The sequence below is a fragment of the Pogona vitticeps genome, chromosome 11 (assembly GCF_051106095.1).
Source record: "Pogona vitticeps strain Pit_001003342236 chromosome 11, PviZW2.1, whole genome shotgun sequence".
Lineage (NCBI taxonomy): Eukaryota > Metazoa > Chordata > Lepidosauria > Squamata > Agamidae > Pogona > Pogona vitticeps.
In genome coordinates, this window is record NC_135793.1 from 2,639,181 (window position 1) to 2,659,333 (window position 20,153).

A 20,153-nucleotide genomic window follows, 5' to 3' on the forward strand; every position below is an offset into this window, starting at 1 on the left:
GGAGGCCACCGTATGCTATCGAACTTCCAGCCCAGCCTTGTCCACTTTAACAGACAGCTGTAGATCGTCATGGTAGTGAGAGATGTCCAACAATAGAACAGGCAATTCAGAAGGTAGTGGACTGTCTTTCCTTTGAAGTTTCTGGCCACCTACCAGAGATGTGGTAAGAGTGGTTTTCCTACCTCTATGGGTGGTGTTCATAATGACTTCCGAAATTCCTTCCAGCCCTCCTGAGTCTGTGTCTACTCAGAAGTAAGCTTTGTTGAGATAAACAAGAATTATTCCCATGGAAGTCTCCATGCAATTGGAGCCTTATTTATGTAGTTTACCTGGCCTAAATCTAATTACTAGTCCCAAACATTTACTGGAAAAGACAATCATGCTGGGAAAAGTTGAAGGTAGCAGGAAAAGAGGAAGACGAAACACAAGATGGACTGAATCTCTAAAGGAAGCCACAGACTTGAGTTTGCAAGAGCTGAGCAGAGCAGTTGAGGACAGGGCCTTCTGGAGATCCCTCATTCATGGGGTCGCCATAAGTCCTGTAACAACTGCAAAGTACAGTTAGACCCAATGAGATGTCATAAAGTGTTCAAGTTCCCTATGGATTTATATTAGTTTGGAACAACAGCTGGATTTAAATCAAGGCTGCTGTAGATGTTACAACATCTTACTACGGGCATGAGAGAAAGAAGGTCCCTGGCAAAACCTTGGGCTTTTGGAGAATCATGGCCACCTTGAATCCGGTTGAGAATCTGATGCTTATTTCTCTGGCTTTCATAATAAAAAGAAAATAAGTCCATAACAAGTCTAGATATTGATCAGTCAGCTTAATTTTAGAGGTGGTCAAAGAGCCATCAAATTATCAGCAATACCTCCAAGGTTTCCTTTGACACATAAAAAACAGGATACACAGAAGCTAGAGAACGTATCTAATTAGGTTCAATTGCTACTGCCCCCACCTCTCCCCACACCACAAGGAAAGAGGGGACAGGAGAGTTTTCCTACACAACAGGTTTTTTTTAATGATCTGATCATCTTCTGAAAATGTTACTAGGCAAACTGGCAAGGCACAGCTTGAGTTGCTGTGGCAGAGCGTGGGAACAAGTGAGGGACGTTGCCTGAATATTATGTTCTGTGCACGGGTGGGGGGAAGAGTGGGTGGGGGAGAGTGTGGGGGAGGTTGAAAGTGGGTGCAAGGGATGAAGGGTTTAATAGCAACTGCACAGACCTACACAGAGAGGGAAATGCACACACATCTCCTCCTCTGATAAAGGAAGGATCCTGAGCCCAGATCACAGATTTCTCTTGTCTTTGAATCCAGCTACTCAGAGCAAAGATTCTTCGTCTTTGATGGTGGGGTGGTGGTAGTCAACAACCACTTTGAGAATCTGCTGAAAACGATGGACTTTGGCCTGGAAAAATGCACCTAAGTACAGTACTCACACACAAAATTTTCCATCTGGCTTACTGTACTGCAAAACTGATTTCTTACCAACAACACCACCTTTTTTGCGTATGGTTTGTGAGCCTCCAGAAGCCGAAATATTTTCCTTAAGGGTTCAGGGACCATAGATTCCCAACCTTGGGTCTCCAAGATGTTCTTGGACTAAAAATCCCAGAAGCTGTCATCAGTAGCTGTGCTGGCCAGGATTTCTGGGAATCGCAGTCCAAGAACATCTGGGGACCCAAGGTTGGGTCAAACCCTTGATCCAGGGTGAGTATCAGCAGAAAGGTCAAGGGAAATGGGTGGCAGTGCAAAGCAACTCCTTTATACCAGGGTGGCGCACAACGTCCCTGAGCTAGAGACCTCCTTGAGGCTCTGGAAGGCACTCGGATTTGTTTTGGACTGATCTGAGGCACATCCAATGTGGTTTCTGCGATTTTGGCTTCTGGTTGATCTGTGTGGGAATATCTAAACAGTTATAACTTTTTTCCTTGTGCACCAACAACCTTGAAATTTGGGGACACCATAGATTGTAAAGAGGAGAGGAAGCCAATAAAATTCCAGACTGCTGGCCTTAGGGGAAATCACATACTAGACACCTTAGAAGTTTCCATTTTTTCCCCCAAAATGAAAGAAGGCAGCATGATTTCTGCCCAGTCTGATTCACTCCATCCTGCAGACACAGATCAGTTTGTAAACTCGCTCTGATTTACTCCAGAACAAAAATCTGTCCATTCCACTTCATTCTGGATTCAGCACAAGTCAGTCTGAATGAGGCTGATTCGATTAGTAAATCAGGGTTCATCCGAATCCAGTGCACAGCCCTTTTCTGGATAAAAAATATCTGGGTTTAGTCTCAGGCACCTTTCTATCAAGTAGGAGGAGATGGCAAAGCCTGTTCTTGGTCTCAGATGTGTGAGTGAAGGCTGGGCTGGGCTGGACAAATAGACATTTCCTGGTATAAGACTCTCATCCATGGATGTTTGTAAGATCCATCATTCAGCAAGAACCCCACAGGCCAAACAACGTGACTGAGAGACCTCCGATTGGCAGACCTACACTCTCTAGGCCAGCAGCCTCTCTCAGAACTCATGCCTGCTAAAATGATAGGTCTGGGAGACCTTTAATTCCAAAAATCCCATCTGTAAATCTGGGGTTATTTTATTTATGTATTGCTGTGTTTCTAACATGCCCGACACGAAGAATTCTCACGGTTAAGGTGTGATTCTCAGAACCCACACCTAAACTCTCTGTTTTACGGTGTATGTTCTATTTTTTATTTTGATTTGTGTTTGATTTTGCTTAATTTTGAGTTTATACTCATCACTGGAGGTTGTAATTTGACAATGTATTTTTTTTTCTGCAAGCTGAGAGGGGCCAAGCCAACTGCAATCTCATCAGGGAAAGAAGGTCAGCAGAAGAGCTGGATTTTAACCAAGTGCTGAATTTAAACCAACGGCACCCCTAAAGGCCGAATATCTCCCAGTGGCAATATCTTCTCTCAGATCTCTTACAAAGTGTCCCGTTCCCCATGGTGAGACACAGGTGGCCTAAGGATCTGGCAAAATTAGTGCACTGGTAATTATGCAAAAAAAAAATGCAACTTGCCAGCCTCCAAGACCCATGGGAACATCAGGTAGAGAAAGTGTCAGAGAATGACCAAGTCAAAATCTTGTGGGATTTCCAGATCCAAACTGAGAAACATTTCAAACATAACACACCAGACATAGTAGTAATAGAATGAAGAAAGTTCGGGATCATTGACATTGCAATTCCAGGGGATGTCAGAGTTGAAGATAAAGAATTAGAAAAACTAACAAAATACAGGGATGTGGCCATTGAAACGATTTGCCTTCAGTGGTCTCCGTAATCATCAGGGCTTTGGGAACAATATCAAGAAATTTCACACAATCTTATAAGCAGATCTCAGAAATCACACCATCAGAGCTACAGCAACCAGCAATATTGAGAACAGCATTCATACCATGCCAATATTGAACAGATACTTAGGGTTTTTTGGTTAAAACTTGTATCTGTTATATAATACCAGTCAGTGTTTTATAGTTTCAACTGACTGCCCTTGATGTTTTTGAATAGCAGCAGCAATAATAATAATAACCTTAGAACTGCAGAGCGGGAAGGACAGACAGAGCTATGGATCATCCTGTCCAACCCATGACAAGGAGGCACAGTGGGGAAGCAAACTCCCAACCTTTGGCTTCGCAGACAGAGATCTAAAGCATGGAGTTACCCAGCACTGGAAAAGGGTCAATTTGCTAAGGAGTGATCTTTGTTAAGGCAACCTTTCTGTTCAGCCAAGAATTGCTCCAGTTCAGATCCATAAAAGGAATAGTCTTGTCCTAGACTAAAAAGGCAGCATTAGGCAGCCCTACCAAGCATCATCTGATCACCGGCAAATGCCCCACAAGCAGTCCAAAACGTAAGTTACTTCTCCCTCCAACTACACCTGAGATGCCCCAGATAAGATCTAAGACTAGACTGGGATGTTCTCTAGGTGCGCCTCCGTACAGGACCCAGCATGGCCAGGCAGGCTCCCATCCAGGTGCTTCACCAAGCCTCGCCACCGCTACCTTCCAAAATCAAGACAACCAAACACAGACACAGTCTGGCCATCCAACTGTCCATTGCTGTTCTCAATAAAGGTCCAAGAACCGGACAGGTTTGTGTGTGTTCAGGAAGGTAGGGCAGGCTCTGTTGTGCCAGTCCAGCCAACCACCCAGGTCCCGGTTAGAGGGAAGGCACTCCAAGTCAAACGGCCTGGAGCCCGCCCTTCACAAAAAAGTGCACCCTTCCATCGTCCCGCCTCCAGGAGCGGTACCCCAGAAGCATCCTCCTCCTCCACCAGAGAGCTGTGGGATTTAGAAGGTGGTGGATCAGTGAACAAAAGAATTTCAGTCCCCCTCTGCAGCTGATGTGCCTCTTGTCACTTTTGAGGGTGGGATCCATCCTGCGCCTGCCTGTGGGTACCCCTTTGGACACACAGACACGCACACAAGAAAGGTGGGCAAAATGCAATATATCTTAGTGATCCGTTGCTGGTTTGCACTAGAACAAAGGACAGGCTGCTGCGGAAAGTTTAATCCGTGCCATTGCTTATGCTATTCCCTGGGAACATCTAAGAGGTTTCAGCAACCCAGCGTTTGCCGGGGAGGAAGTCGTGCTGAGCGCAAGGAGACCGACCGACCTCTGAGTAGACCCGGCCGAGGATGACCCCGCTAGCTCTCAGTTCGGTCTTTGACCTGCTGATTTGGGAGTAACTTCTGTTGGGCTCCATGGGAGCGGCAGCCTAGTAGAGCCAGGATGGGAGGCCCTTACATAAGGCTGCACTCCTACATGGCAGAGTGCTGTTCTTGAAAAGGGGAGCAACTGCGCTCCACGGATCGGGACCTCTCGGCCAGGGAGAGCCAAGGAACGGCGGGCAGTCCTCTTCCCCCCCCCCCTACCCACGACCCGAATGGCCCCGGATCTGCAGCGGAGGTATTGGGGGCGGGGAAGAGAAAGCAAGAGGATCCTAAAGCTAAGGTTTTCTTTCCCCAGCCTCCTGCTCGCCCGCAGCCCCTTCCATCACCACGACAACAGCAGCAGCAGAAAAACCAACAAACCAAAACCTTCTGCTCATCTTCCGGCGACCTCCCCACCCACGCAAAAGTCCCAGGCGCAACTAGGCCAACGCGCTTGACCCCCTTTCTCTCTGGCTCCCCTTCCCTCCCCCGTTTGCCCCAAATCGCGCCCCCTCCCTCTCCGATTTCCCTTGGGCCCGATCCCCTGCCCCCCCCCGTGTGTGTGTGTGTGTGTGTGTGTGTGTGTGGAGGGGGTGCTGCGCCCGAGCCAGACAGGGCTCCCCTTTCGAGGACGGGGCGCCAGGAGCCTCCCCGGGCCACAAAGGGGTCCCCTTCCTTCCCCCCCCCACAACCCCTGCACCGCCATGCCTCCGAGGTCCCGATCCACCACCACTGCGCGCGCGCGCTCCTTCCTTCTTGCCCGCCTCCCTCCTCCTCGAGGCGGAGAATGGAAAGAGGCGGCCGAGAAAATGGCCCCACGCCGATCACAAAGGCAGGAGAAAGAGGAATAGCCTACAAGACGGCGGCGGCGGCGGCAAAGGAGGGTCGGAAAACCCACCCCGGGGGGGGGGGAGCCATCGCAACCCGCAGCCATGGAATTAAAACAAAAAGGGGAGGATTTTATCCCCGACCCCCCACCCTCCCACCCTGGGGCGCGTGTCAGAAGAAGCCCCCGTCGAACTTACCGTGCCGGGTCCATTTCGGAACCACTGCATCTTCCGTTCTGCCCTCCGCTTGGGCCGAGATCTCTCGGTGGGGCTGGACGGGCAGCTTTCGGGCGATCGGGAGCCAGGAACAGGGGGGGGGTGGGATGTGGGGGCAGCAGCCAGCCAGCCAGCCAGCCCCCCACCCCTCCGCCTCTTCGCCCGGACCCCGGGAGAAGCCCCGCGAAGGTCCCGGCGAGGCACCGGGAGAGCGCAGGAACCAGCGGCGCCGGGCTGTGGCAGCGGCTGCTGCTACCTGGGAGGTTGAGCGGCTGGGCTGGGAAGCCAGGGAGGATGTCCTCGCCTCTGCCTCTGCCTCTTCCCCCCCCCCCAACCACCACCACCTCACCCCACCCCACACACCACAACCCCCGCCCCCAACACGCCGCGCCGGTCTCCTTCCGTGGGTCCTTGCTCCCCCACGCAAGCCTCCCCCCTCCCGGCAGAGGGGAAGGTGGGTGTGGGGTGGACGGAAATGGGGCTTGGTCCTGTGGGCTTCCAAATCAGAGCCCAGGAGAGAGGCGGGTGGGCTTGCCCGTGCCCCGCTTCCTCGCTCTGCCCCGACCTCCTTCCCGGATCAATCTCCCTCCCTCCCTCCCTCTTTCTTTCTTTCTTTCTTGGTCGGGAATCTCCCCAACGCGCAGAGTCAGCAAATTCCCTTCCTGTGCGCGCAGCGGCTTTTAGGGCTTTGACTTTCTGCTGACAGCGGCCGATGATGATGGGGTCGCGGATTCTGCCCCCCCCCGCAACCACACCCCCTCCACTTTCTTCTCGCTCTCCCTTACAATCGAGGTGCCTTTGTTAGACCATCCGTTTCCAACGCAAACATCCTCCTGGGAGGGGGGGGGGAAAGAGCCCCTGGGGGGCTGCCTTCAACTCTCTGATTCTCCACCCTCACACCCTTTTTCTAGACGTGGGATGGCTTGAATTTGAACCCATGCCCCATGTGCACCCCTGGGTTGTTTCGAGAAGGATCCAGGGGTCCGAAAACCGCCCCCTGTCCAAGTTGCACATCCCTACGCTAGACAGGAAAAGGGGTGACACCGCCTTAAGCTTTCAAAAAATACAATATATATCATGGATTGTCAAGTCAATTTTTGACTTACAGCGACCCTTTTCAGGACTCTCTAAGTAGAAAGCACTCAAAAGTGGTTTCCCATTCCCTTCTTCTCAGTCGTCCTGGGACGGTGCAGCTGGCCCAAGGCTTTATAGGCCAGCTCTTCCGACAGGAGCCCTAGTGGGGGAATCAAACTCCCAACTTCTGGCTCCACAACCAGAGATCTAAAACACGGAGCTCTCCAGCCACCAAATAATAATCATATGCCATCAAGTCAGTTCTGACATGAGGTGGCCCTTTTCAGGGTTTCCCAGTTAGAGAATATGCGACCTACGGGAGTGGCTCATGGCCCAATCCCCATATTTTAGAGTAAAGGTCTCCACCACTGCACACTGCAGGCCACCTCTGCTGTGCCTACAACCTGCTCTGTTGAAATTCAACTGCATTCCCCCACGCGATGAAGGAGGATTGCTAGGAGGCAGCTGTGCATTGAGCCATCTCATTATGGAGGAAGCCCAGCCCTGCTCTAAGACCCAAGCGAGGCAATGATCTCGGGTGGCAAATGATGAAAGCAGAAGTGGTTCTGCCCCTTGCGTCAGGACACAAGACAAGGCCTTCTCTGCGGCTGCTCCCAGGTTGTGCAACTCAATACCGAGGGGGAATCAGCTGGCCTCCTCTCCGCCCCGGGAAAACCAACTTTAGGTGAACCTCCCTCGGGTCCAGTGAGCCTGAGAAACAGAGTTGACCGGCAGCATCACTTTGAATCAGTGATGAAAGACACTCTTTTAATTTCTTGGATGCTTGCATTTCAGAGGGAGCAGTGAATCCTCAGCCCGTTTTAGGCTTTAAATGAGCTGTCCGAGGTCCTGAATCTAGAGGGGAGGGAATAAGATTTCAGCACCATGGACAGCACCCACATCTACTGTTTCTCTCTATGCCCCAAAGAATACAAAGGATATACCTTAGGGCAGTGGTCCCCAACCTTGGGCCTCCAGATGTTTTTGGACTACAACTCCCAGAAGCCTTCACCATCATCTCTGCTGGCCAGGATTTCTGGGAGCTGAAGTCCAAGAACATCTGGAGGCCCAAGGTTGGAGACCATTACCTTAGGGGAAGGTACAATCACAGGGAAAACCTTTGTCCCAACATTGAAATTCTCATAAGTTTTAGGGTTTTTTTTTTTTAAGGACAAAAAGAATCAATGAATCCCAGGGGCAGGGAGAGTAGGGAATCTGTGAAGGGGTTCAGGATGAATTCTTCTGATGTATTTCTGTCACTTTCTCTAAGACCATTTTATCTGCCAGGGTTGTTGTGGGAGAACTGTGTGCACTTTATCTTGAACTCATTACAGGAAAGGCTGAGTATAACCGAATTAATACATAGCAACAAATAAACACAAGTTCCTTGCATGAAAAGTCTCTGATTTTTACGTATCTGTCAGGGAACAGAAACTGGGTAAGAAGTGTTATTCCAAGGAGTCCAGTGGCTCCGGTTTCATGGGGGCAGTGAATCCACCACAGGCTTTCCTCCGACCTTTAAGTGAGCTGTCTGTGGTGCTGAAACTATTAAGCAGATGGCACTCCTTAACAGGCAGAAAACCAGCGCTATGTACTGTATGGATTTATTTTTAACTGCAGTGCAGGTGGGCAGAAACCATTACAACCTGTTTTCACAGGAACGCATCCATGGATGACCCTTCCTCCTCTTTTATTCCATGAACAGGTCATTGTGAAGAAGTTATTAGTCACTCTCGTGGGCATAATAAGCTGGTGCTTTTTGTTTTACACAACAAAGCTTCCATGCTTTTTGGGCTGCTCTGATCCTGCCAGTTTTTCAAAAATCAGCAGAATTTCAGATATTCTCCTGTCCACCCACACACTGTTGTTAAGCCTTGCACTTGGATCTCAAACGTGATTCTATTTTATTGTTTATTTATTTCTTTTGTAACACTGCTGATGGGCAGATGGAATGAGCAGCACAAGGAACAGCTGGCAATGGCTCTTTTATTTTTAGAATGCATTTTCCTTAAGAAAGGCCGCAGTTGCATGGGGAATTTCCTTCGCTTACCAAAATAGACTCCTTTTGGTTGTTCTTTCATTCCAATTCATTAATATTCCATCTGAACCATTAAAATGAGACCCCCTCACCTTTGCTTTTTCCTCTAGCTGCTCTCTGTAGATCGCCCTCTCTCTCTATCTGTGTGTGAGTTGAATAGAAAAGAGAGTATAGCAAGATACAGGAAAAGTTAATTTTTAAAACTATAACTAGCTGTCATTCCTGGGGATGTTTGCCATGGAAAAATACAATTGTTTTCCCAATCGCTAGGACAGGTTTGGGGTTAAGCTACTAGGCTAATATCAAGAGGACCCAAGTCAACAAACAAACCTTCAAGAATACAAGACCAAAAATCTATCTCATGCAGTATTTCTGTTCACGGTGTTGAAGCCAGATGTGTATTGGAACTGTAGTGAAACTACTTCATCTAACTATAGTAAACAGCTTTCCATACAAGCAACGTTGCTAAGGGCTGCCACTAATACAATGGCTCATTGGGGCCACTCCTTCTCACAGCAGAGCTGAACTGGCTAGCTTTGTTATTCCTCCATCAAGGTTTTATAATGCTCCCCTAATTCTGGGCAAGAGAACATGCTCCTCTGTTGAATTTCTACTGCCCATCAGCTTTGGCGAACCTACTTAGCTGATGGTGGGTAGAGATGGGTGGATGAGATGTGTCACCAACTTCTGGAGGACTGAAGATTTACCAATCCTGCCCAAGGCAGTCACTACGTCCTGCTACTAGAGAGCCCAATTATCCTATCCTCGTCTGGATTATGTTAAACAGGGTCACTTTGAGGTGCAATATGTCCATATGCAAGCAAGATACCACACCTCAAGTGTGTTTAGCACAAGCCAGACCAATTTTCTTTCCCTTCAAAAGAAAAGGAATAAAAAAACCCTAAAACTTTTTTTAAAACCCCACTAACCTCTCCCCCTCTGTGCTTTGCTTAAACCACTCAATGATTTGGAGAAATGGAAAGCTTCCATCTTGCTCCCCTGCAGAGACAAAGACAGAGGAAGTTTTCCATTTCTTTTTAATTGTTGCTCACTGACCAGTGGCACCAGTGACGCATTTGAACGGCTTGGGTGGTGGAAGAGGCCCCTTCAAAGCCTTGTTGGTGCACCAGCAACAGTGAAAAAGAAATGGAAAACTTCCTCTCCCCCCTCTGCAGAGGACCAGAAAGGAAGCTTTCCATTTCTTGAGATCATTACGTGGCAGATGCAAAGGGACAACTCAAGCTGTTTGCTTTGGCTCAGTCCCAGAGATCAGACATGCTGGAAAAGAACCAAAATGGAGCTATCTCACCTGCACCAAACAATAACAACAACCCAGTGGCCTCTGAGAGGGAACCCAAAAGGTGAAGGCAGGCATCGGTCAGGGGTGGGCTGCTTCTTGATGGCACAAGCATCCTGTGGTTGCTTGGAAAAGGAGTGAACTAGCCCTCCCCAAATGCCTGCAGCGCTACAGACAGCTCACTCGCCGTGGGCCACAGCACCGTTCCAACCTTGACGTACCAACTCCTTCGGAACGAGTTATTCCAAATGGATGGTGCATGGAATGGTTCGCCAGCGAGGACGGGAGAGAAGCCACGTCAATGCAGATGGAGCCACCACCTTCTCGGTCTACTTCATGCCCCTCCTCACAGGGGGCCCGCCGGTCTGCCAGAGCATCTCCCTCCTTGCTGACCTTTCGGAGCGGCACCTTCACGACTCCATTTCATTTCAAGGGGACCAGAGATTAGCAGCGACTCAGATGAAGAGCTGCATTCACAGAGTCGCCCACGCACTCTCTTGCAAGCTTCTGGACTCCGGCTTTGCTTCCCATCCAAAGTGCTATTTGCATTTCTCCTCGTGCTAACAAAGGAGCTTGCCAATCATTCCTGATTAACTTCGAACTGGGGCGGGGGGGGGAAGCGTGCCATTTTATAATTTAGTGGCATCGGCTCAGCAATATTTTTCTGTGGGCAAACTGGGTGCATGGTTTTAATATAATGAATTGGTGCCAAGGGCGGGGGAGGGGAACGAGATAGAACGATGTGCACATTCTCTCTCTCTCTCTCTCTCTCTCTCCCCGTGTTCCAGTTCAGGTCGCCCTGGCTTCAGGAACAAAGCCGTGTAATTCCTGCCACTGACTCAAATTCAACATTTAAAGCATGCAAATCTGAATAAACGTCTCTTCTCTCTTGCTGAACACCCCAAAAGCACGCTTGGCTGAGGGCAGGTTGAGCTGCTCATCTCAACCAGGCTAAATCATGTGTGTTCTTAATACACAGGCTCAATAGGTAAAGGTGGCAGCTGCTGTGAAATTTTTCTGATGACTTCCCAACCTTTGATCCATGGCTGTGGTTCTCAAATGTGGGTCCCTAGATGTTCTTGGACTGCAACTCCCAGAATTCCTGGCCAGCGGAGCCAGTGGCAAAGGCTTCTGGGAGTTTTAGTCCAAAAACAGCCTGGGGATCAAACTACGGGACTAAGGGATAAAAGAGAAAAAAAAAAACAGCTGAGGAGTAAAACCTTGATTTAATCCCCGGTTCTAGCAATAAGACTGTGACTGCTCATACAACCAATCATAATTCAAAGAGAGCTATAACTCAAAGAACCATGGTCTCGAACGTAGGAAGTTCTAGACTTGACTGGACCATAAAACCCTCTTGTGGCTTCGAACCAGTCTTTCTTTTATTCTCCTTTTCTTTTTCTTTCTGTGGTGGGTGCCTATCATCTTACGCACTCTCATGTCCGTGGTGGAGAAATCAGACCGTTTTTAGAAAAATCTACACCAGCTTTAAATATACATACGTATCAGGATTCAACCCGTGTAGATTTTATGCAAAGATTCTATGGACTGTTAGTGTGTCAGTCCAGTTCTCCTCCTGTGGATTCCTCATATTACTGCTCTAGGACGGCGCAGAAAATGAAGTGACATTATAAAAATCAGACTCTAGCCCGCCCGAGTTTATCAACAGAATAAAGAAATTCCAAACCCAGGTGAGAAGCCAAATAAGAAGTGCTATATTTTTTTTTCCACCCCAAGTTTCTGTAATTTCAGATTCTGTTTCTGTTCTCAACTGGGGGAGCCAGAAATAATTCTGCAGTTTCTTGAGCCTGAGACAAGGAGGTGTTTACACCCCTGGTTTACAAAACTGACTTCCCACAACATTTCAACAGGGTTTTACAACACTTCTGTGCTATCAAATTCCTTCTATGGTGACCTAAATGTGGTTTCTGAGGAATACGAAATGTTCATGACATGGTCATTCCCATTGGGTTTTTTTCAGCTGAGCCAGGATTTGAACCCGGGCCCCCAGAGTTGTCATCTGGCAATCTATCCACCCCAACACTCCGGTTGTTCTGCAGTTATTGTAGCATAATGCTTATACCCAACAGTATCGTTATAATATAATAATTCCTGATGGAATTATTATGTGAAGCGTCTTCTTTAATCCCAGCAACACTCATTGAATTTTTAATGTCTTGAAAGGCCTGCCGTAAATCATAAATTTAATAATAGCCTTCCTCCAGACTAATAAAACGTGAGGAACTGTGACGTTTTTGGTGGGAGTCTGACAGGTCCTGAGGAACCTAGCGCATTATAGTGGACAGAGTGATGGACTAGCGGCTCTGGAGACCTGGTTTCGAATCTCTGCTCAGACACGGAATCTCACTGGGGGAGTGGACCTGGCAAAACCATTCCTTAAATACCTCAAAAGTCTTATTAAGACTCAGTTCTGACTTGATGGAACGTAACGACAATGATAGATCATGAGTTCCTTGGGTCTTTGCTAATTCTTTGCTAATTTGTTGGTGCTTCTGTCGCTCAGTGGTTGGCTGGGGAGCTAGAGGTTGGGAGTTCGATTCCCGCACTCTGCCTCCTTCACAAGGGCTGTACTTGACAATCTATAGGGTCTTTTCTAGCTCTGCAGTTCCAAGATTATTCTTATGGTTATTCATTCTTTTCTTGCTGCCAAGTCCTTTTGATGGGGATGTGAGATGTCTAAGCCTGAAACCGCTATACGTAACCTGGAGAGAAAAAGTAAATTGCATGTCATGAGCTTCATTCCACATTCCCTGATGCAAAGGGTCGGACGGCTTCGGTGTCTTTAATTAATACCCAGCACGTTTGCTAGCTACGGGTGGACGGAAGCCAAACGTTGCAGGGGGAGAAGGCGACTTTAATTTGACAGCAAACAACAATGAAGTGCAATTGGGCCAGGCCAGGAAGGAAACATTGCTAATAATATACACTATATGATTAGGGTGTATATTATTCATCACGGCGCAGGAAGCAGGGAGGCAGAGAAGGGGTGACATGGCCACAGTTGAACCCTCTACCTCCCCATTGCTCAGATGCAGCAAAGTTTGACCTTGGTAGCTTTCGTTTTGATGTGGTCATGCTTCTGTATCTACTCCCAAAGAGGTTTTTTTAATGCAAATACAAGGGGAACAATTTTATTACAACAATGGGCTCAAGTTACCCGAAGACGGGTTTCAGTTGAATATCAGGACAAACTTCCTAACTGTTAGAGCAGTATGACAATGGAACCCATTGCTTCGAGAGGTGGTGAGTGCTCCAACATTGGAGGCATTCAAGAGAAATGTAGACAACCACCTGGCAGATCTCCCTTGATTTGGATTCCTGCCTTGAGCATGGGGTTCGACTCGGCCTTAGAGGCCCCCTTCCAACTTCGCTATTCTATGATTCTATGCATTAAGTCCACCTCAGAGTCTGGCTGCTCTGGGCAAGGGGCTAAAAAAAGTGAATCGGGGCTTCTCAATTAACAGGGGAATAAATAACCTCAATGCTTCTCCCTCTGTATCTTCAGCTCCATGAACATGGAACTTGATGGTTGTATTTCAGCTCATGTGCCGGACTTCAGAGGACCAAATTCTGCACCGCTTTTCCATATTCCAATGCACACATTTCCCGTTGCACCATTGGCTTTATTTCTGGTCTCTATGTCTTTTTCTGTTTCAAGGATGCTGCTGAACCCTGAGCTACCAACTGCGCTAGACAGAAAAGCCTTCCTGATGAGCTTGTGCTGTACAGATCATTGACCGGGAAGCAGATAAAGCTACTCCATTAAGCAGCTTTCCAATGAAACCACTTTCTCCCACAAAATCTGCTAACAGTTTCTGCTTTATCAAGTTCCTCTAAGTGCTGGGTCCAAAGTTTCTGTTCTCTGCACTTCCAAGCGACATGGAGCTTCGCTTTGGATCATCACTGCAGGTCCACATGTTCCAACTTGTCTGCAAGGAAGCAGCCAATGTGGAGTGGGGATCATGCAGCCCATCTTCGACTTCCACACACTTTCTTTTACAGTCCTCTGTTTGAAGGACAGCCCTGTTTTCAAAGGTGTTCCCCATTCAAAGACCTGCCCAGCGCAAGTTTGATTTAAAGGCAAAGAACCAAAACAATGGAACAGCCAAGATCTTAACGTTTCCTGTCCACCGTGACAGCCCATTTAGCAGGTCCAGGTGAGCGGATCACTGTCTTTCCTATTGAAGGGAGCAAATTCTAATTCCATGAAAAATACAAGATCATTGCTCCTTTTGCATTTGTCCCTGTAAACTACCATATGCATTTTTATGGAAATCAGGGTCGTCTTTTGGGGTCATGCATATTCAGAGCTAGCTGAATACCTCAGTGGTTTAGGTCTCTGGAGCCAGAGGTTGGGAATTCAATTCCCCACTGCTGTGCCTCCAGGGAGCAGAGCCAGCCTGGGTGGCCTTGGGCAAGCTGCTCAGTCCCAAGGTTGCCCCTAGAGGAATGGAAGGGTAAAGCACTTCTGAGTAGACTAGAACAGTGGTTCTTAACCTTGGGTTACTCAGGTGTTTTTGGACTGCAACTCCCAGAAACCTCAGCCAGCACAGCTGGTGGTGAAGGCTTTTGGGAGTTGCAGTCCAAAAACACCTGAGTAACCCAAGGTTAAGAACCACTGCTCTAGAAAAACCTCAAAAAGGGTTTTGACTTGATAGCACATGATTATTCTATCTAGGTGATGCACAACCATCCACTCTGATTTCAGGGTCATTTTTGTTGCCTTTTGCTTTTAAAATTTCCATTTACCTACCCAAAGGATTCAACTCTGGACCCCAAGAGGCTGCATGCCCCTCAGCGGGAATGGAAAGGGACCCAAGCCCTGGAGAAGCAAATCCCAGCCGGCCTGCTGTCCCCATCTCACTCAGCAGCAGTAGGAGACTTGGCCAACATCCCACCCACCCCCACCCACAGCAAGACATTTTAGTGTGCAGAGAAAAGCCAACATTCGCTCGCAAAACGTCAATCACTGTCGGCCATGACATTCCTTCCCAGGGGCCGTCTGTGCCCTCTGATGTCTGAGAAATTGAGTCCAGAGATGTAAACAACCACTGTCCACTCCAGTTCTTCAAGGACACGTTGGTCTCCATTTCAGCTCCTATGGACCATGGTGGAAGAGGTAAACCATACACCGCTGGACATCACTGGGGCTGGCCAGCCCACAGAAGCCAAAAGATCACTCTATCCAGACTGACAAAACCAACAACGAGCTACCAAATAGTTCCTCCTGGGCTTGTGAGGAGTGAGCAGACGTTTGTGCTTCACATCCTTGATCTTGACCATTCCCCCCCCACCCCCACCCCTTTTCTCGATGGAAAGATCCCTCCAAAGAGAAAGTAACAGAGAAGGTGAATCTGCAGCTTTCAAAACTTGTAAGAAGTAATTATCTACCAGGAAGATTCCAAGAGCCTCTCTCTCCTACAATTAATCACCATTAGACTCCTAACTTGTAAGTAACCTTTTGGTTTCCCATTGAGTCACTGTAGTTAACTAATTAAATAGTTACCTTTTAGTTACTTTAAAAGTCTGAATGCTATAGGTCAATGGCTGGGAATACATACCCACATCTGCCCCCCGTTGCTGTTGAGCATCAGGCAACAGCAGAAGCCAGCCCTTGACCCATGTGATATTCCTCCTCCTTAGTAAGGCCACACCCCCAAAACTGTGAAGGCAACTAGAAGTTACAGTTGCAGTGCAAACAGAGCACCGTGCCCCTTTGGTCTGTTACCACTGTTATGTTAAGAAGTGACAGCTCTATTGTTGAAAAGAAAAATTAATGATATATCAAGGGTGGTCTCTGGTGGGACTCACAAGGGGTGCCTCCCTGCAATATTTTGGGGTGAGGTGGCCCACTGCTGAGACTACAGGCCACCAAATTTGAGAGTGACATACATGCAAGGGAAAATCCCAGAAGCCTTGTATAGAATTCTAGAAGATGAGCGTAGGATCTCTCTTAGGGTTCATGTGAGAAGACAGAAGCAAGAACAACTTGGATGGGCGTATAGTCCCTTTGTGCCCAAAATTTTTGAAGGGCTGTTTTGAACCTAAAGAAATGGTAAAGCAAAAGCATGAGGGCGTACAACACAATGGAGAAACATGCACACCCTTTAAACGAATTTTTCCACGCCCGCTCCATCAAATGCAGACTGGAAAGCTATATTCCAGTTTCCAAACTCTTTCCTTGCCTGCCTAGTCTGGTAGCTACAGGAGAAGATTCAAAACTAAGGAGCTGTTTACACTGTTTGCATCAATGTAAATCCAGATATAAACTACGGGGATGCTGAGAAGCTCAGCCAAACCGATCTTCATGAGCAGATGGCGCAACTGTGGGAGGCAAACTTTTTAAAACGATACCTCCCTCATCCAAGTTCCTGCCTTTATCCTCAGACTGAGTTTGCTGCCTTTCCCAGAAATCCTGTTTTTCAAGGGATGGCAAGCTGGCATTTGAGATCTGGAAACGGACCATGCAGAGGCCACTTAAAGGGTGTCTGGATCCCGCCGAGACTGACCACAATTAAAAAAGAAAGAAAGAGCAGAAGGAAGAAGCAGAACATCTCTCCACCCCAAGGATAATTTGGAAGCATGAAACATTAATGAGGGAGGCTCACAGAGGCTGGATCTAAAATTAGAACATAAGAAAAGGAGAAGCCAGCAAGCAAGCTTTCCCTACGGCTGCACCAAAACTGCCCACTCAGCATAAATCTGCAACGACATCAAGAAAAGAGGAGGATCGTCCCGTTGCAACTGATCAACCCGAAAAGAAGAGGCAGAGGACAAAATTAGTTAGCAATAAATTGGGGGCCAGGGGAGGATATTTCTTTTTTTTGAAACTGAGATGCATTCAGTCGGACTTTCAGGAACTCTTATCACCCCAACACCTGGAAGATCGCCACCTGTATCCAGCTTACACCTGAGTTTGTCCTAAGGACATACTGTAGGCTGAGAGATAAAACCTCAGGGCAAGCGGCACCAGTGAAGGAGAAGGTTTCATTGGTGTAAACGCTTGGGCACCCATGTCAGCCCATTCCGGCTGGGCACAGGGCTCACCGATTAAGCACAAAAGTGGAAGTTGCACAATGCCGTTGTTACGTACATACTGTGAAACCACTTCTGACTTATGGTCTTCAGAAGCCCAGTCTTTAATAGACCTGTTCACGTCCTGCAAATGGAAGGCCATGGCTTCCTTTATCAGGTCAATTCATCTCACATTGGATCTTCCTCTTTCCCTGCTGCCAGCTCTGCAGAAGCATTATTGCCTTCTCCAGAGAATCCTGCCCTCTCTTGATGTGCCCAAATTATGATAACTTCAGTTTGGGAGTTTCGTACCCAAAACCTTCAGGAATTAGAGGAGGAGGCTGAGGAGAGAGCTGGCGAGTGCCCGCCTCTGGGGCTATTGTGCCACTTGGAGCAAACAGGGAACAGAGCACGAGGATCTTGACTCCCCTTCTTGTTTTCCAAGAGCTGGAAGCAGCCGGGCAGAGACTCTCCAAAAGTCTCAGCCACACCACGAGGCCTGCAAAAATCTTCCCACGTCTCACACATTCTGTGCGGCTGCGTGGGGTGTGAGTGCTAACACATACAGCAACAACTGTGGCTATATTGCTATCGGTCTGGCCACCCTCTCCTAGCTCTGCCCAAGCTTCCTCTTCCTGCCCCAGTGCTAGCTGGGAGCTTTTTTTCCCCCCAAGCAGGAAGCTTGGGCAGAGCTAGGCCGAGCTCGGCCTCAAAACCTTCCAGTTCAGGCCTTACTGCCAGGCGAGCCACATTTAGGTGCCTGCAAGGTGGGCAGAACTCCCAAAATGGAGAATGATGGTGATTGTAGTCCAGAAAATAAAAAAAATCCTGTCCCCAGTTGTGAAATCATTGAGCCTCACTTTCCATGCAAACAGGTGGAAATAATGTGGCTTCATAAAGGAAGCCAGACCGTGCGCACATGCACTGCCTGAGCTTCTGCGCATCTTCTCAGTTCGATCCAATTCCAAGGTATCTACACAAGTATAATTAGCAATATGCTGGACTTTGGCCAGTGTTCGGCAATAATTATAAGCTGACGCTATAAATAAATTTTAAGACTATGCAAGGACATATCTGCAGCCACCAGAGCGCTGGCACCAGCTTCAAAACAGGGTGAAAAATACGTTCTTAATTTTAAATCACAAATTTAAACATAAAAGTATGTTGATTTTCAATTATTCAAAAACCACATACAGACACAGTTTGAAATTAGGTTCTCTGCTGCTACCCTCAACCCCCACCCCCCGAAGAAGATAAATACTTCAGGGATGGGAAAAGTTACTTGCTGCTGGAGTTGTAGGCCAAAAAGTAACTTTTCCCACCCCTGCCCAAGATGGACATGATCAGCCAATAGCTATCATGTCCCCGGAGTGAAGCAGCGGGGGGGGGGGGAGTTGTGCATACACATCTAGATGTACCATCTACAGCTGGAACGCTTTAACAAAATAACAATCTGCTAATAGTCTGAATTTTACTGGTGATGTGGTGTAAGCCGTGGCAGCAAATGGCTACTAATTAATGAGGTGCCGGTTGTGTTCGTGAACACTTTTTGGGGTGGTGTTTCAGCATCTGAAGCACCGGATGGGTTGCTTGTGTCCCTTTGAACAGACATGACCTCGCTGCAGATAGATGCTCCCATTCTCAAAGGGGAAGGACACTAATTTTGCATAGAGATGAACTGTGTGCATGCCCTCCCTCCAGCAGAAGAGGCAAGGAGTCTTTTCACACTTGAAAACTCATCACCTATGCCTCTTATTGTGTCTAGACAGCCTAAATGGATGAGAATTTAGTGAGTCTTCCGCACATCACTTGTCCTATTCTACGCCATTAATGTTAAACAACAGACCATCTGTTTCCTTTTTTTAAAAAAAGACATTGTGTCCTCATTCTATTGTTTCAAGCACTGTAAGAAGGAACAAGGCCATCTTTTTTGAGTTTCAGGATTATTCCCTACCGAGCTTACAAGTCTGAAACAAACTTGCACAAGTTTTTTTTTCTGCTTCCATCGCATCCCAGATTTTAAAAAAGCAGACAGAAGAGTCTGGATATTCCAAGGATACCTACTGAGATATCAATGAAGGTGTTAAATACAGGCAGGAGCTGAGTGTGTTTTCCCCTTTCATGTCATGGTTCTTCTATGGCAGTGGTTCTCCAACTTGGGTCATGCAGGTGTACTTGGACTGCCACTCCCAAAATCTTGGTTAGGACAGTGGCTGGCGAAGGCTTCTGGGAATTGTAGTCTGAGAACACCTGTTGGGTACCCCTGCCTTACAAAAAACCACAGTTCGTACAGAAACTCAAGAGAGTGGGAGGGGGGGAAACATTTCTTTGGAAACAAACATTTGCTAAGGTAAGGTGCCATTTCAGCCCGAAAGTGTCAGCCAACAACAGAAATTAGTTGGAAGAAATATCTTTGTAACGAAGGAAGTGGGTTGGAATCTTGCCAGACCTGTAATTTTCCCCGTGAATATTCAGACACGAACAGCCCTCCGTAACAGAAGCCCTCCCACATCGACTGTCAGGAGACGCAGGAGTTGACTGCCTTCAAGAGCCCTCCAAAGGCTGAATCATTACTTCCCTTTGCAGCAGTCGAAGCTCTTTTCATTTGCCCTCCCCAGAGGCTTAAAAGAAAATGAAATAAAATAAACCTTCATGGCCACGCTGAAGCCTTTGGTAGGGATGAGGATGCCAGCTCACACTGCCTGTTTCTGGTGGGGGCCTGGCCAAGACGGCTTCTGGCCAGGGGAAAAGGCAAGTCCTCCTGAGAAGGCAACAGGGTCCCAGATTGCTTTGGGTTTCATTAATGAGCAACCAAACCTTAACGACAGGTCACTCTGCCCTGAAGCCCGACCAAAGCCTTCTGCACCACCTGAAGCTTCCAGACCCACCACAAGCCGAGCTCCTTCGGCCGAGAGCAGTTCTTTTTTGCATCGGCTGCTCTTCCAGCAATGGAATTCAAGGGCCGACCGGTCCCTTTGGG

At 47.9% G+C, this 20,153-nt stretch overlaps 1 protein-coding gene across 4 annotated transcripts in view; it reads right to left on the bottom strand.

The window, feature by feature from the left end:
- ARHGEF9 (Cdc42 guanine nucleotide exchange factor 9) overlaps nt 1–20,153 on the bottom strand; it is a 165,872-nt gene that overhangs the window by 99,926 nt on the left and 45,793 nt on the right. Inside the window, exon 1 of one of the 4 annotated variants that reach the window (XM_072981467.2) lies at nt 5,712–6,013. The exons of the other annotated variants lie outside the window; for them this stretch is intronic. Within the exon in view, the coding sequence (XP_072837568.1) occupies nt 5,712–5,741 (30 nt within the window). The 5' untranslated portion in view covers nt 5,742–6,013. Of the gene's footprint in view, nt 1–5,711; nt 6,014–20,153 lie in introns of those variants that run through there. 4 annotated transcript variants of the gene reach the window in all.